Below are 17,000 nucleotides of genomic sequence, written 5' to 3' on the forward strand. Positions count from 1 at the left end.
CAGGAGGTTACAGAGGTAGTGAGAGATGTTGGGGATGCAGGAGGTTACAGAGATAGGGGGAGTTGTTGGAGATGCAGTAGGTTACAGAGATAGGGAGGGTTGTTGGGGCTGTAGGAGGTTACAGAGATAGGGAGGGATGATGGGGATGTAGGAGGTTACAGATATAGGGAGGGTTGTTGGGGCTGTAGGAGGTTACAGATATAGGGAGGGCTGTTGGTGATGCAGGAGGTTACAGAATAGGGAGGGGTGTTGGGGCTATAGGAGGTTACAGATATAGGGAGGGCTGTTGGTGATGCAGGACGTTACAGAGATAGGGAGGGGTGTTGGAGGTGTAGGAGGTTACAGACATAGGGAGAGTTGTTGGCGATGCAGGAGGTTACAGAGAAAGGGAGGGGTGTTGGGGGTGTAGGAGGTTACAGAGATATGGAGAGGTGTTGGGGTGCAGGAGTTGACAGAGAAAGGGAGGGATGTTGGGGACGTAGGAGGTTACAGAGATAGGGAGGGTTTTTGGGGACATAGGAAGTTACAGAGATAGGGAGGATTGTTTTGGCAGCAGGAGGTTACAGCGATAGTGAGGGATGTTGGAGGTGTAGGTGGTTGCAGAGATAGGGAGAGTTGTTGGGGATGCAGGAGGTTACAGAGATATGGAGGGTGGTTGGGGCTGTAGCAGGTTACAGAGATAGGGAGAGGTGTTGGGGATGCAGGAAGTTACAAATTTATGGAGGTTTGTTGGAGATGCAGGAGGTTACAGAGATAGGGAGGGATTTTAGAGGTGCAGGCGGTTACAGAGATAGGGAGGGTTGTTGGGGCAGTAGGAGGTTACAGAGATAGGAAGAGTTGTTGGAGTTGCAGAAGGTTACAGAGATAGGGTGGGATGTTGTGGACGTAGGAGATTACAGAGATAGGGAGAGTTGGATGGGCTGCAGGAGTTTATATAGAAAGGGAGGGATGTTGGAGACGTAGGAGGTAACAGAAATAGGGAGGGTTGTTGGGGACGTAGGAAGTTACAGAGATGGGCAGGGTTGTTTTGGCTGCAGGAGGTTACAGAGATAGGGCGGGATGTTGGAGGTGCAGGAGATTACAGAGATAGGGAGAGTTGTTGGGGCTGTAGGAGGTTACAGAGATAGGGAGAGTTGTTGGAGGTGTACGAGGTTACAGAGATAGGGAGAGGTGTTGGGGATGCAGGCGGTTACAGAGATAGGGAGAGGTGTTGGGGATGCAGGAGGTTACAGAGATAGGGAGGGATGATGGGGATGTAGGAGATTACAGAGATAGGGAGAATTGTTGAGGCTGTAGGAGGTTACAGAGATAGAGGGGGTTGATGGGGACATAGGAGATTACAGCGATTGGGAGAGTTGTTCGGGCTGGAGGAGGTTACAGAGATGGGGAGGGATGTTGGGGACATAGGAGGTTACAGATTTACAAAGGGATGTTGGGGACGTAGGAGGTTACAGAGATAGGGAGAGTTGTTGGAGCTGCAGGAGGTTACAGAGATAGGGAGGGATGATGGAGGTGCAGGCGGTTACAGATATAGGGAGGGTTGTGGGGGCTGTAGGAGGTTACAGAGATAGGGAGGGCTGTTGGTGATGCAGGAGGTCACAGAGATAGGGAGGGCTGTTGGAAGTGTAAGGGGTTACAGAGATAGGGAGAGTTGTTGGAGATGTAGGAGATTACAGAGATATGGAGGGTGGTTGGGGCTGTAGGAGGTGACAGAGATAGGGAGAGGTGTTGGAGGTGCAGGAGGTTACAGAGATAGGGAGAGGTGTTGGAGGTGCAGGAGGTGACAGAGATAGGGAGAGGTGTTGGAGGTGCAGGAGGTTACAGAGATAGGGAGGGCTGTTGGTGATGCACGAGGTGACAGAGATAGGGAGAGGTGTTGGAGGTGCAGGAGGTTACAGAGATAGGGAGAGGTGTTGGAGGTGCAGGAGGTGACAGAGATAGGGAGAGGTGTTGGAGGTGCAGGAGGTTACAGAGATAGGGAGGGCTGTTGGTGATGCACGAGGTGACAGAGATAGGGAGAGGTGTTGGGGATGCAGGAGGTTACAGAGAAAGGGAGAGGTGTTGGAGGTGCAGGAGGTTACAGAGATAGGGAGAGGTGTTGGAGGTGAAGGAGGTTACAGAGATAGGGAGAGGTGTTGGAGGTGCAGGAGGTTACAGAGATAGGGAGAGGTGTTGGAGGTGCAGGAGGTTACAGAGATAGGGAGAGGTGTTGGAGGTGCAGGAGGTTACAGAGATAGGGAGAGGTGTTGGAGGTGCAGGAGGTTACAGAGATAGGGAGAGGTGTTGGAGGTGAAGGAGGTTACAGAGATAGGGGGAGTTGTTGGAGATGCAGTAGGTTACAGAGATAGGGAGGGATGATGGGGATGTAGGAGATTACAGATATAGGGAGGGTTGCTGGGGCTCGAGGAGGTTACAGAGATTGGGAGGGATGTTGGGGACATAGGAGGTTACAGATTTACAAAGGGATGTTGGGGACGTAGGAGGTTACAGAGTTAGGGAGAGTTATTGGAGCTGCAGGAGGTTACAGAGATAGGGAGGGATGTTAGGGCTGGAGGAGGTCACAGAGATAGGGAGGGATGATGGAGGTGCAGGCGGTTACAGATATAGGGAGGGTTGTGGGGGCTGTAGGAGGTTACAGAGATAGGGAGGGATGATGGAGGTGCAGGCGGTTACAGATATAGGGAGGGTTGTGGGGGCTGTAGGAGGTTACAGAGATAGGGAGAGTTGTTGAGGCTGTCGTAGGTTACAGAGATAGGGAGGGTTGTTGGGGACGTAGGAGGTTACAGAGTTAGGGAGGGATGTTAGGGCTGGAGGAGGTCACAGAGATAGGGAGGGATGTTGGAGGTGTACGAGGTTACAGAGATAGGGAGGGTTGTTGAAGCTGTTGTAGGTTACAGAGATAGGGAGGGTTGTTGGGGACGTAGGAGGTTACAGAGATAGGGAGGGTTGTTGGGGACATAGGAGGTTACAGAGATAGGGAGGGTTGTTGGGGATGTAGGAGGTTACAGAGTTAGGGAGGGATGTTAGGGCTGGAGGAGGTTACAGAGATAGGGAGGGATGTTAGGGCTGGAGGAGGTCACAGAGATAGGGAGGGATATTGGAGGTGCAGGAGGTTACAGAGATAGGGAGGGTTGTTGAAGCTGTTGTAGGTTACAGAGATAGGGAGGGTTGTTGGGGACATAGGAGGTTACAGAGATAGGAAGGGGTGTTGGGGCTGGAGGAGATTACAGAGTGTATTTCTTTTAAATCTGATTCAGATAAGCCTGTACCTGAAGTACAAACATTAACCAGGTCCAAGTACAAATGAACACAAACAATTGTTGTCTGTATCGAAGTCTGAAACAACAGTAATTCAGTATAATGTACTGTGTCACACACGATGATGTTAACAGAGATCCTTTCAATGTCCCAATGCAGTCAATGATCTGAATTTAAATTTGAATTTGAATGATTCATTGTCACTTGCATTGTATAGTGAATAACCCAGTAAAATAAAGTGAAAAGCTTCAACTGTTCCCATAATACAGCACCATTTTGAATAGTTCTAGAAATAAAACAAGTAAAAAGATCTAACTGAACGAGAGACCATATTTGTTTTGCCACCACCATGTGCCTTGTCCTATGACACTTGTGTTCCCACCCCTCACCCCCCCACCACCTCACCACCGTCTGTGCCAGACCCACCAACGTAGCAGGTGCCAGTGTTTAGAATCCATGTCTTTGTTGCTGGGCCCACCTCACTGATGCTGAGACCCATGCTGCACCCACACTCGCCCCACAACCAGGAGTCCTCGGCTCCGCCGCCAGGCCAGGCTGCCGCCATGCCAAGAGTCCTGCACTGGCAGCCGTCCTCCGAGATGGCACCTTGCCAGTGCCGCCATCTTGAAGAGTTTGTTGCCACCGCCGCTGCCTCCAATCACTGGAGGGGCCACCTCTGTCACTACCACCTCTGACCACCAGGAGGCCGCCACCACTACGCATGGCCAGCTTTTGCTGCTACTGAAAGAACAGAGTCAGAAAGACCAGAAGTTAAAATAGAAACAACAGAAAGCAGATTGGAGCGGATGAGCCCTGTTCAAGAGCCTGCATACAGCCGTGCTACCCTGCCGCCATCTTGGATCTGGACCAATAAGAACTGCTCATGTTCAGTTCCACCAATAGAGCCAGTGCTTATTGAGACCTATTCTTAGTAGCAACACATGCATGAACAGGAATAAGCTTTTTTTTACAAAGCCCTTCTCCTTCATCTCACCATCAGTGGAACACAAGAACATCTGCATAGGATGCCTAATGATACAGAGTCTGAGCGACCAACACTGAACAACCAAGTGAGACAGTATCCTAGTGAACGATACTGGACACTCGAGTTTCCAAAGTACTTCACTAGGCCAAGTATTATTAATATAGTTGTAAAGTGTCCCAGGTAAGATCCAGTGAAGAATCCATTGTATTTGTAAATCTGGTTTGCTGCACTGACTTCTGCTGAAATATTTTATTCATCACTAGTTAATTCAAGGTGACGTTCTCATCTTGGGAGAACGAAGCAAAGATTATTTCTTTTTTTTCCCCTCAGGTCAACCACTAATATCATCAGGTGCACACAATATGTGAAAAAAGGGCCCGTTTTAAAATTTATGACAGCCTGCAGCTAATCAGAGGGATAGCTCATGACTACCGAAGCAAGGAAGGAGATTCTATTCATTGGCTGGATTCCTGAATCGCTTTGGTCTCAATATGAAAATGTCTCTTTTTAATTTAAAAACCACAGCATCCTTATACAAAACTGGGTCATTGCAAAATTGGAGGAAGGGGATGGACTAGATTGTGTCTTGTTTGTTGAGATGAAGTTGTATTTGAAGTGGTGCGAATTCCAACTCAAATATAAATATTCACTGTTCTATCACCTGGATTAGAGTGGTGCTGGAAAAGCACAGTAGTTCAGGCAGCACTGGAGGAGCAGTAGGCATCTGCAGTCATTGTTTTTACCTACTGTTCTATCATCATCAGTTAAGGAACAGGACACCATTCAGCCCCTTAAAGTCCATTCTACCATTCAATTTGATTATGGTTGATCTGCCAGCTAACTCCATCTACCCACTTTTGTTCTGTCATACCATTAATATTCTTCACTGAACAAAAGAAAACCATCAATCTCAGTTTTGAAATTGACTGTCAGCCTCCATAGTTCCTTTGACGGGAGCATATTTTCCCTGAAATCCACTCCCCTTTGGGTGAAAATGTCTTTCCCTCACAGGACCCGTGACAATTCCTATTCTGATTTCAAGGTTCAAGTCAGAAGTCACATGACACCAGGTTACAGTCCAACAGGTCTATTGAAATCGCAAGCTTTCGGAGCGCTGCTCCTTCATCAGGTGAAGTGGGGGGAAATGCACAAGCAGAGAATTTATAGGTGGAGAGATCATTGTAACTTTCCAAGTAATTAAGAGTGTGAAAAGATAGTACAAATCGTGTAAATGGAGAGTTGACAGGGCAGAATGTCAAGTTTCTGCAGGTGATCAAAAGTGTCAAATGTGACCTATAATCTGATTAATTGAGGCAGAGAGATAATTACAAAAAAATCAAAAATAAGGTGGCACTAGAGACAAACCAAATGACTGGAATAAATTGATAGGTATAAGAGTCACATGACAAAGGTCTAACCAAAGTAACAAGTAATCCAACACTGTTCAAACTAATTAAGGTAGAGCGATAATAACGAGTTATCAAGGAGATACTGTCAAAGGATTTCAAAGTTAATGATAAAAGCATTATTTATCATAAACACAAAAGGTAGGATGAAGCAGGAAGATGAGAAGGAAGGCACTGGGTTGGAATTTTCTAGGTAAAAACAATGACTGCAGATGCTGGAAACCAGATTCTGGATTAGAGTGGTGCTGGAAAAGCACAGCAGTTCAGACGACATCCGAGGAGCAGTAAAATCGACGTTTCGGGCAAAAGCCCTTCATCAGGAATATAGTTGGAATTTTCTGTCAATCTGGAATGATGCCTCCCTTCATTCCAACAGCAATCAGGTGGGAACTTTGAATCAAAGAAAAGAATGAGTGAACAACTCAGGGAGCTGAAAAGGAATTTCACCCAGGGCTCCTTCTTCTCATTAACACAGACATCCTGCTGTACAGATCAGGAAGGGCAGCAGTGACGCTCAGTACAACATAAAAGCTTGAATTTATATAGTGTCTTTCATGCAGTATAGCACCATAAAGTGCCTCCCCAAAGCAAATACCAAGCAAAATCTGATATAGTGAAAACAGGGTAGCTCAGTGGTTAGCACTGCTGCCTCGCAGCACCAGGGTCCTGGGTTCAATTCCTGTCTCGGGCAACTGTCTGTGTGGAGTTTGCACATTCTCCCTGTGACTGCATGGGTTTCCTCCCACAATCGAAAGATGTGCAGGCCAGGTGAATTGGCCATGCTAAATTGCCTTTGGTGTTAGGTGCATTAGTCAGAGGTAAATATAGGGCGGGGGAATGGTTTGGAGTGGGTTACTCTCCAGAGGGTCAGTGTGGACTTGTTGGGCTGAAGGGGCCTGTTTCCATACTGTAGAGAATCTAATCTAAAGAGATGCTAGGATGGATGGTGAACAGTTTGGTCAGTGAGGTAGGCTTTAAGGAACACTCATGTTTCCCTTGCTTGAGGACTGTACAGAACAAGGGATCAGTCTCAGGATACATCATAGGGCATTTGTGTCTGAGATAAGGAGGGATTTCTTCCCTCAGAAGTGGGGGAAACCTGAGGAGTGCTCTACTACAGAACGTTGTCAAGGCCAAGTCAGGGAAGACAAAGTCGAGGGGTGTGGAGCGAGAGCGTGAGCATGGTATTGAGATAGCGGGTCAGCTGTGATCATTTTGAATGCTGGAGCAAGCCCAATTCTGCACCTATTTCTTATGGAAAGGTGAAGAGAGAGGCAGAGAGGTTTGGGGAGGGAGGTCCAGAGGTTAGGGTCCAGGCACCAATGAAATCGTGGATGGTCAACAAACCAGAGTTGGAGGACTGGGACTAGAGGAGACTCCGGAGGTGGGGAGGGATTTGAAAACAGGGAAGAAAGTTTTGAAATGAAGTGATTGCTGAGGCCAGGAGCTAATGTAGATCAGCGAGCACTGGGGTGATGAGTGAACAGAACATGTTTAGGGCACACGTAGCAGTGGACTGGATGAGTTTGGGGTTTACAGAGGATGGGAGAGCAGCCTGCTATGGCCTGTGAATTGACACATGCATTGGAGCTCCCCGAGGAAGAAGGGAATTGTTCAGTACCGTGAAGAAGGGGCTGGGGGCTATCTGGAATAAGAAAGCTGAAGCAGGGTAGCTAAAGAACAGATCACTGAATATATTTCCGAGGGTTAGTGAAAGGAATAATCCTGCTCTATGTTACTGATTGTTCTTTGTTCTCCAATCCCTGTAGTCACCGTGATGGTGCAGGCTCCATCCTCCCATTCATCTGCAACAAACAAGGCTTTCATTTCTATTCAGATACAGTCAGTGACAAAGAATCATTATTCTCTCATGTACTGACCATGTGACAAAGTGCCTAAAGGCACGGCCTCTCACCCACACAAGCCTGTTCAACCAGATGACTCTGTTTTGACCGTTTCCCACCCAAGTTGAGTTAGCACCTCCATTTCCTTCGATGGGAACCACGAAATACATCGGGACTGTGTTACAGACGGGCCCCATCTCACTGGCACAAAGCCTTTTGGTTATAGCCAAGGATTCATACCCCATAGAGGAAACCCATTCAGTCCATCATGCCGGTGCCAGCTCTTTAATAGGGCTATCCAATCAGCCTCTTGTTCCTTGCATTTACTCCATAGCCTTGCAAAACTTCCTTTTTCAGGTCAAATGTAGCCAAGTGTAACTTCTGACAGTAGACCTTTTGGAAGTTATTTTTAAATCTGTTTCTACCACATGACCTCCCCACCCCGACCCCATCCACTCCAACCCTTTTCCAGGCAGTGCATTCCAGGTCAGAACTCACTGTGTTAAAATTATATTCTACATGCCGTCCACTCTCGGTCTTTTGATAATCACTCTGGTTGTGTCCTGTGGTAACCATCTTTGTTATCAGCGGGAGTTTCTCCTGATTCATTATATCAAAACCCTTAACAATCTTGAACATCTCTCTTAAGCCTCCCTTTAACTTCTCTGCTTGAAGAAGACCACCTCTGCGTTCCCTGGTGTTCCCACTGAACAGGTGGAAAGCAAAAGCGGAATGGGAGTCGTTTCTGATTGGAGTGATGTTCTGTGGAACTATTTACATGTGATCCAATTCACACCGGTCTGGTCGGGGTAGATACACAAAACTATGTCCTCATGGGGCGGGAAATCTCAAAATTAGAACAAGACTAATGAGGAGTAAACAAACACAGAGGTTGCTGGAAAAGCTCAGCAGGTCTGGCAGCATCTGTGAAAAGAAGTTGGAGTTAACGTTTCAGATGTGAAACCCTTCCTCAGGAAGGGTCGCCAGACCTGAAACGTTAACTCCGATTTCTCTTCACAGATGCTGCCAGACCTGCTGAGTTTTTCCAGCAATCTCTGTGTTTGTTTCTGATTGACAGCATCCAGAGTTCTTTCAGTTCTAAATTAGGAGTAAATTTTGAAAATGAAGGATGTTGGAAGTCTGAAATTCCTTTCTGCGGAAGATGAGGTGTTTTGGGTCAAAAATTAAGTTGAGGACAGACAGCAATCGATTTTGATTAATTGGATTAAGTGTTAAATGTAAAACCACCATAATCCCACAGTTTCAGCAAAGAGAAGCAACTGGTGGTGGTTTAACATAAGAGTCTCCTTACCTCAGTGAGCAGTTGAGAAAAGAGCCCTTTGTGGTAACTAGCTGGTGTGGGAATTGAACCCACACTATTAGCACCACTCTGCAGTATAAACCAGCTGGTAAGCTAACTGACCCCTTACTTGAACATATCAGAGATATAAAACAAATGTAGGTGAATGGAATCGAGCTAACATAACCATGAATAGAGGGCTGGCTTTCAGGGTTTGAATGGCCTTTTCCTGTCCCAGTTGATGTGATGCAACTTATAAAAGAATGACTCATCCCTCACATTAGAAAATAATTTGCATTTTGATTAAAATATTTGTTGCATTTTAATTAACCATCCATTTGTATTTTCCTCACAGCGATGAAATCTGGAGGCACACAGTTAAAACTCATCATGTCTTTCCAAAACTATGGCCAGGCGCTCTTTAAACCAATGAAGTGAGTACGTTTTTCAACTATCTTGTTCATTTATGTGGTTGCGAGCTGCATGTAAATCAGCAATGAACGAGATATTCCCATCAATCCTTCCGCTTGTTACAACAAATAATCGGTTCGCTTTCTATGAATTTTGATTTGTTTGAACAGTTTGTTTCTTCATGACGATAACATTTATACAGTATACTTAAGTTGAAACTTTATTGCTGGAACAGCACAGCAGGTCAGGCAGCATCCAGGGAACAGGAGATTCGACGTTTCGGGCACAGGCCCTTCTTCAGGAATGAGCAGAGAGTGTTCAGCAGGAGAAGATAAAAGGTAGGGAGGAGGGACTTGGAGGAGGGGCGTTGGAAATGTGATAGGTGGAAAGAGGTCAAGGTGAGGGTGATAGGTCGGAGTAGGATGGAGGCGGAGAGGTCAAGAAGACGACTGCAGGTCAGGAAGGCGGTGCCGGGCTGGAGGGATCCGGCTGAGACAAGGTGGGGGGAGGGGGGATGAAGAAACTGGTGAAGTCCAAGTTCATCCCCTGCGGTTGGAGGGTTCCCAGTCGGAAGATAAGACGCTCCTCCTCCGACCGTCGGGTTGTTGTGGTTTGGCGGTGGATGAGTCCAATGACCTGCATATCCTCGGTGGAGTGGGAGGGGGAGTTGAAATGCTGTGCTACAGGTTGGTTGGGTTGGTTCGTCCGGGTGGCCCAGAGGTGCTCTCTGAATCGCTCCGCAAGTAGGCGGCCTGTCTCCCCAATATAGAGGAGGCCACACCGGCTCCTCTGCAGCGGATGCAGTAGATGATGTGGGTGGAGGTGCAGGTGAATCTGTGGCGGATATGGAAGTTTCCTTTGGGGCCTTGGAGAGAAGTGAGGGGGGAGGTGTGGGCGCAAGTGTTGCACCTCCTGCGGTTGCAAGGGAAGGTGCCGGGAGTGGAGGTTGGGTCGGTGGGGGGTGTGGATCTGACAAGGGAGTCGCGGAGGGAGTGGTCTCTACGGAAAGCTGATAGGGGAGGGGAGGGAAATATATCCTTGGTGCTGGGGTCTGTTTGGAGGTGGCGGAAGTGACGGCGGATGATGCGCTGTACATGGAGATTGGTGGGGTGGTAGGTGAGGACCAGTGGGGTTCTGTCCTGGTGGCGGTTGGAGGGGCGGGGCTCAAGGGCGGAGGAGCGGGAAGTGGAGGAGATCCTGGAGGAGGTGGAGGGCGTGGGTGGTGTCACTCGACACGGTCCTGTCCCCATTAGTCCAAGAACTCCCCACCTACGTTCGTGACACCACCCACGCCCTCCACCTCCTCCAGGATTTCCGCTTCCCCGGTCCCCAACGCCTCATCTTCACCATGGACATCCAGTCCCTGTACACCTCCATCCCCCATCACGAAGGACTCAAAGCACTCCGCTTCTTCCTTTCCCGCCGTACCACCCAGTACCCTTCCACCGACACCCTCCTTCGACTGACCGAACTGGTCCTCACCCTGAACAACTTTTCTTTCCAATCCTCCCACTTTCTCCAAACAAAAGGAGTAGCCATGGGCACCCGCATGGGCCCCAGCTATGCCTGCCTCTTCGTTGGATATGTGGAACAATCCATCTTCCGCAACTACACTGGCCACACCCCCCATCTTTTCCTTCGCTACATTGATGACTGTATCGGCGCTACCTCGTGCTCCCACGAGGAGGTTGAACAGTTCATCCACTACACTAACACCTTCCACCCCAACCTCAAATTCACCTGGACAGTCTCGGACTCCTCCCTCCCCTTCCTAGACCTTTCTGTTTCTATCTCAGGCGACCGAATCAACACGGACATCTACTACAAACCAACCGACTCCCACAGCTACCTGGACTACACCTCCTCCCATCCTGCCCCCTGTAAAAACGCCATCCCATTCTCCCAATTCCTTCGTCTCTGCCGCATCTGCTCCCAGGAGGACCAGTTCAAAATACGTACAACACAGATGGCCTCCTTCTTCAAGGACCGCAATTTCCCCCCCGACGTGGTCGACGGTGCCCTCCACCGCATCTCCTCCACTTCCCGCTCCTCCGCCCTTGAGCCCCGCCCCTCCAACCGCCACCAGGACAGAACCCCACTGGTCCTCACCTACCACCCCACCAATCTCCATGTACAGCGCATCATCCGCCGTCACTTCCGCCACCTCCAAACAGACCCCAGCACCAAGGATATATTTCCCTCCCCTCCCCTATCAGCTTTCCGTAGAGACCACTCCCTCCGCGACTCCCTTGTCAGATCCACACCCCCCACCGACCCAACCTCCACTCCCGGCACCTTCCCTTGCAACCGCAGGAGGTGCAACACTTGCGCCCACACCTCCCCCCTCACTTCTCTCCAAGGCCCCAAGGGAAACTTCCATATCCGCCACAGATTCACCTGCACCTCCACCCACATCATCTACTGCATCCGCTGCAGCCGGTGTGGCCTCCTCTATATTGGGGAGACAGGCCGCCTACTTGCGGAGCGATTCAGAGAGCACCTCTGGGCCACCCGGACGAACCAACCCAACCAACCTGTAGCACAGCATTTCAACTCCCCCTCCCACTCCACCGAGGATATGCAGGTCATTGGACTCATCCACCGCCAAACCACAACAACCCGACGGTCGGAGGAGGAGGGTCTTATCTTCCGACTGGGAACCCTCCAACCGCAGGGGATGAACTTGGACTTCACAAGTTTCTTCATCCCCCCTCCCCCCACCTTGTCTCAGCCGGATCCCTCCAGCCCGGCACCGCCTTCCTGACCTGCAGTCGTCTTCTTGACCTCTCCGCCTCCATCCTACTCCGACCTATCACCCTCACCTTGACCTCTTTCCACCTATCACATTTCCAACGCCCCTCCTCCAAGTCCCTCCTCCCTACCTTTTATCTTCTCCTGCTGAACACTCTCTGCTCATTCCTGAAGAAGGGCCTGTGCCCGAAACGTCGAATCTCCTGTTCCCTGGATGCTGCCTGACCTGCTGTGCTGTTCCAGCAATAAAGTTTCAACTTTGATCTCCAGCATCTGCAGACCTCACTTTCTCCTACAGTATACTTAACATTGTTTAACATGGCGAAATGTTCTTTGGTGCCTCAGAAACAAACTTTGACACCAAGACACATGAGATATTAGTGCCAAATTGCTTGGTTAAAGAGGTAGATTTTAACATGCAGCTTAAAGGAGCAGAGGGAGTGGACAGGTGGAAAGGTGAAGGAAGGAATTCCAGAGCTTAGTGTATGTGCAGCTGAAGACAAAACTGCCAATTCCCATTCAGGCGTATGCACCAGGTCCACAGAGGTATGGGAGAGGCGTAGGGCTAGAAGAAGGCTAATGAAGCAAATCCAGGCAATTGTTTGAAAACAAGGATGAGAAGTTTAAACTTGAGGTGTTGCTGGATAAGGAAGCAGTGTAGGTCAGTGAGCACAGGGTGGATGAGAGCCTGTTTTTTTAGTTGGGAAGTATGCGGGTTGTCAGTCAGCAGACTGTTTTGAGGACAATAGCCCTGTCAGGCACATTCCCAGCAAGAAAAGATCCAGACCCCCACTGGGTGTTTATTTGAGGGTCTGAAGGCAGCTTGAACAAATGGGTTCCTCTGGTGGAAGAGTCCAGAACAAGGGAGTCCAATACTTCAGAATTGAAGAGTTCAGGGTGATAACCCAGCTAGACTTTTTCCCACACAGGACAGTGAAAATCTGGAACTTTCACTCCTGGGAAAAGTGCTCAACATTGAGAATCAGTGAAGAATTCCAGAACTGGGTTTGATGCTTTTCAATTTGGCAAGGGTGCAAAGGGATGTGGAACTAATGCAGTCGATAAAGTTAAAATACAGACCAGCCATGATCTCATTGAATGGCAGAACAGGCTCATGGAACCAAAAAGACTTCTCCTGTGCCCTTGATCCTAAAACACCCAATTATCAGAGATACATTATGGGCAAGTGTTTAATATTGCAATCCCCTTCTCCCATCTCCACTTCCACCTCCCAATCAAATATTGGAGACAGGTTTGTTGCATAATTCCTGAATTATTGAGCCTTGCATTGTAAAGAAATGGATATCAGCAATATCACAAGAAAGCACAACGGTTAAGAAAAATTATTGGAATACAAGTCAATAATGCAAGAACAGACAGTGTGGAAGGAGGACATCATTCTTCACTGATGAGTGTTCAATGTTCTGGATGAGTTTTTTTTAAATATCTAGAGTACTCAGGAGAGGGAAACTATAGCCAAAGATGGAATCAGTTTCTCTTCTGCCCTGGATATCTGCCTCGCACTTGCTCCCACATTCTCTCTGTCACCTCTCTAATCTGTGAGAAAGTGAGGACTGCAGATTAGATTCCTTACAGTGTGCAAACAGGCCCTTCGGCCCAACAAGTCCACACCAACCTTCCAAAGAGTAACCCACCCAGACCCATTCCCCATTAATGCACCTATCACTATGGGCAATCTTTGGACTGTGGAAGGAAACCGAAGCACCCGGAGGAAACCCATGCAGACACAGGGTGAATGTGCAAACTCCACGCAAACAGTCGCCCGAGGCTGAATTCGAACTCAGGTCCCTGGCACTGCGAGGCAGCAGTGCTAACCACTGAGCGACCCTGCCACCCTTTTGCATGCTGGAGAGTCAGACTCAAAAAGTGTGGCGCTGGAAAAGCACAGCAGGTCAGGCAGCATCCGAGGAGAAGGAGAGTCGACGTTTCAGGCATAAACTCTTGAGCATTTCCGACTCTGTCTAACTGTGTGTAGACACTGCTGAGGCAGGAGGGGTCAGCAGGTATGCTGGGAGCTATCCTTGTCACCATTACGTCACTGCGGTGTGGACAAGGACAGCCAACCTTTGTGCTGGGTGACAGGTGGACCAGGATGGCGGAGGATGTGGGCAAAGTTCAGGGGCTCAGTTATGGGGATATCTCTTCACTATTTCTTCAAATCACATCAGTTCCATTATTTCCATATCACACAGGTAGACTTCCCTGTATTATAACATCGATCATTCAAGTGACTTTGAGGTTTTTGCCTCCATGCCATGTAGGGATGGCACTTTCTCTGAGAAGTAATATCCTGACCTCAGCCCTGTGTTTGCCATTCCCCAAATTGAATGTATGTCTTTGTCTTACTGTAACGATTTCATTGAAGTAGCATTCCAGACAGAACTCATTCTGAACTCTGTTCTTCTTCACAGTTACCTGTCCATCAAAACTAAAAAGCCCAATTTCTGTCAGATTTTCCCCTAACCCTGACCTGGTTTCCAGGCTTCACTTTATTCTGCTCTAACTCCACATGGCCTTGATTCCTCAGTGACCATAGAGCCTAGAGCCATAGAGTCCTACAGCATGGAGATAGGCCCTTTGGCCCAAACTGGTCCCTGCCACTCAAACTGTCCATCCACACTAACCCCATTTCCCTGCCCTTGGCCCATATCCTAATAACCTTTTCCTATCAGTGTGTTCGTCCAAATGCCTTTTAAATGTTGTTAATGTATCCACCTCAACCACTTCCACTGGTAGCTCATTCCATATGCATACCACACTGTCTGTTTAAAAAGGTTGCCCCTCAGGTTCCCTTTTATACTTTCCCCTCTAACCTTAAACTGATGCCCTCTAGTCCTCGAATCCCCAGCCCTGGGAAAAAGACTGAGTGCATTCACCTTATCCACACTTCTCCTGATCTTATTCACCTCTCTAAGGTCTGCCCTTAGACTCCTACACTCTGAAGAAAAAAGTCCTCACTTGTCCAATCTCTCCCTATAACTTAGACCATTGATTCCTGGCAACATCCTTGTAAATTTCTTCTGCACTCTTTCCAGCTTAATAACATCCTTCCCATAACAGGGTGACCAAAACTGAACATATTACTCCCAAGTGCGCCTCACCAACATCCTGTATAACTGCAACTAAATTTCCCAACTTCTATACTCAGTGCCCTGACTGGTGAAGAAAGTGCACCTTCTTCACTGCCCTGTCCATCTGTGACTTCACTTTCAGAGAACTGTGAGCCTAAACTCCAAGATCCCTCCGTTCCACGACACTCTTTTTGGCCCTACTGTTCACCATGAAACTCCCATCTTGATTTGACTTTCCAAAATGTAAGACCTCACACTTATCTATATTAAACTCCATTTGCCATTTCTTGGCCCACTTCCTCAGCTGATCAAGGTCCTGCTGCAATTTCTGATAACCTTCTTCACCGTCCACGATACCACCTATTTTAAAAAGCTTCCTAATCATGCCTTGTACAAGCTCATCCAAATCACTGATATAGATAACAATTGGAATCAAGAACTGGGCTCCGTTGGACAAAAAGCCAGAGCACTTGATGCTCATTGTCGACCGGAGCTCAGTGGGTAACACACTTGCCATTTGGGTTAGTGGGCTCTGGGTTCCACCCTCACTCCAAAAGTACAGATGGTGCACAACGCTGCCAGAGGTGGCGCTATTTGGGTAAGGTGCAAAACTGAATCCACCTATCCCCTTTGGTGGACATAAACAATCCCAGGAACTGATTGAATGAAGAGCAGGAGAGTGCTGGTTGCGGGATCTTCCTGTGTCCAAACTAGCTGTCATACTTTCCTTCATTAACAGTGACTATCTTTGATTATGCCATTGGCTGTAAAATGCTTTTGGACATGCTACGGTCATGAAAGATGCGATATAAATGTAAGCTCTTTCTCTCCTGTGACAAAGATGATTAATGAGGATAGGGCAGTGGATGTTGTCGACATGGACTTTAGGAAAGGATTTAACAAAGTCCCTCATGGCAGGCTGGTCCAGAAGATGAAGTCATATGGGAGCCATGGTGAGTTGGATCCATAATTGGCTTGGTCATAGAAGACATGGTGTATTTGTGTTTTTCTGACTGGAGGTCTGTAACCAATGGTGTCCTGCAAGGATCAGTACTGGGACCTCTGTTGCTTGTAATATTGATAAATTATTTGGATGAAAATCTAGATGGTCCGATTAGTAAATGTGCAGATGACACAAAAATTGGTGAAGTTGTGGATAGTAAGGAAGGTTGTCAATAGCAGAATATGGATCAGTTGGAAACTGGACAGAGAAATTGCAGATGGAACCTCATTATAGGAAAGATGTGGAAGTTTTAGAAAGGGTACAGGGAGATTTACCAGGATGCTGCCTGGACTGGAGGGCATGTCTTAAGAAGAAAGGTTGAGGGAGCTAGGGCTTTACTCATTGGAGTGAAGAAGGATGAGAGGTGACTTGATAGAGGTATACAAGATGATGAGAGGCAGAGATTGAGTGGATGGCCAGAGAATGTTTTTCCAGGGCGGATATGACTATCAAAAAGGGTCATAATTTTAAGGTGATTGAAGGAAGGTTTGGTGGAGATGTCAGAGGTAGGTTCTTTACACAGAGAGTGGTGGGTGCATGGAATGCAAATACATTAGGGACATTTAAGTGACTCTTAGACAGGCATAGAGAAGATAAAGGGTATGTAGGCAGAAGTGGGTACTGCAGATGCTGGAGATGAGACTCAAGATTAGAGTGGTGCTGGAAAAGCACAGCAGGGCAGGCAGCATCCGAGGAGCAGGAAAATTGACGTTTTAGGCAAAAGCCCTTCATCATGTAGGTTAGACTGATTTTAGAGTAGGTAAAAAGTCGGCACAACATTGAGGTCCGAAGGGCCTGTACTGTGCTATACTGTTCTATGTTCTATGTTCTTTACCATCTGGTTGGTCTACCCCTGTGGAGGTGTGAGGGGTCATTAGGACTCATTCACTTTAATAAAACAACTGCTGTGAGCGAGAAAGCAATGGTTAGTTACTCTAACCCTCGAATGA

The 17,000-nt window shown here is 47.9% G+C and overlaps 1 protein-coding gene across 2 annotated transcripts in view; it reads left to right on the forward strand.

The window, feature by feature from the left end:
- The window catches only part of LOC122560579 (extracellular serine/threonine protein kinase FAM20C-like), a 99,671-nt gene that overhangs the window by 34,024 nt on the left and 48,647 nt on the right, over positions 1–17,000 (forward strand). For both annotated transcript variants that reach the window (XM_043711354.2, XM_043711352.2), the window contains exon 3: positions 9,149–9,227. In XM_043711354.2, the coding sequence (XP_043567289.2) occupies positions 9,149–9,227 (79 nt within the window). The remainder of the gene's footprint in view (positions 1–9,148; positions 9,228–17,000) is intronic.

This window comes from Chiloscyllium plagiosum, unplaced genomic scaffold, assembly GCF_037043375.1.
Source record: "Chiloscyllium plagiosum isolate Xiang-an unplaced genomic scaffold, Cpla_swu_hap1 HiC_scaffold_20, whole genome shotgun sequence".
Taxonomy (NCBI): Eukaryota; Metazoa; Chordata; class Chondrichthyes; order Orectolobiformes; family Hemiscylliidae; genus Chiloscyllium; species Chiloscyllium plagiosum.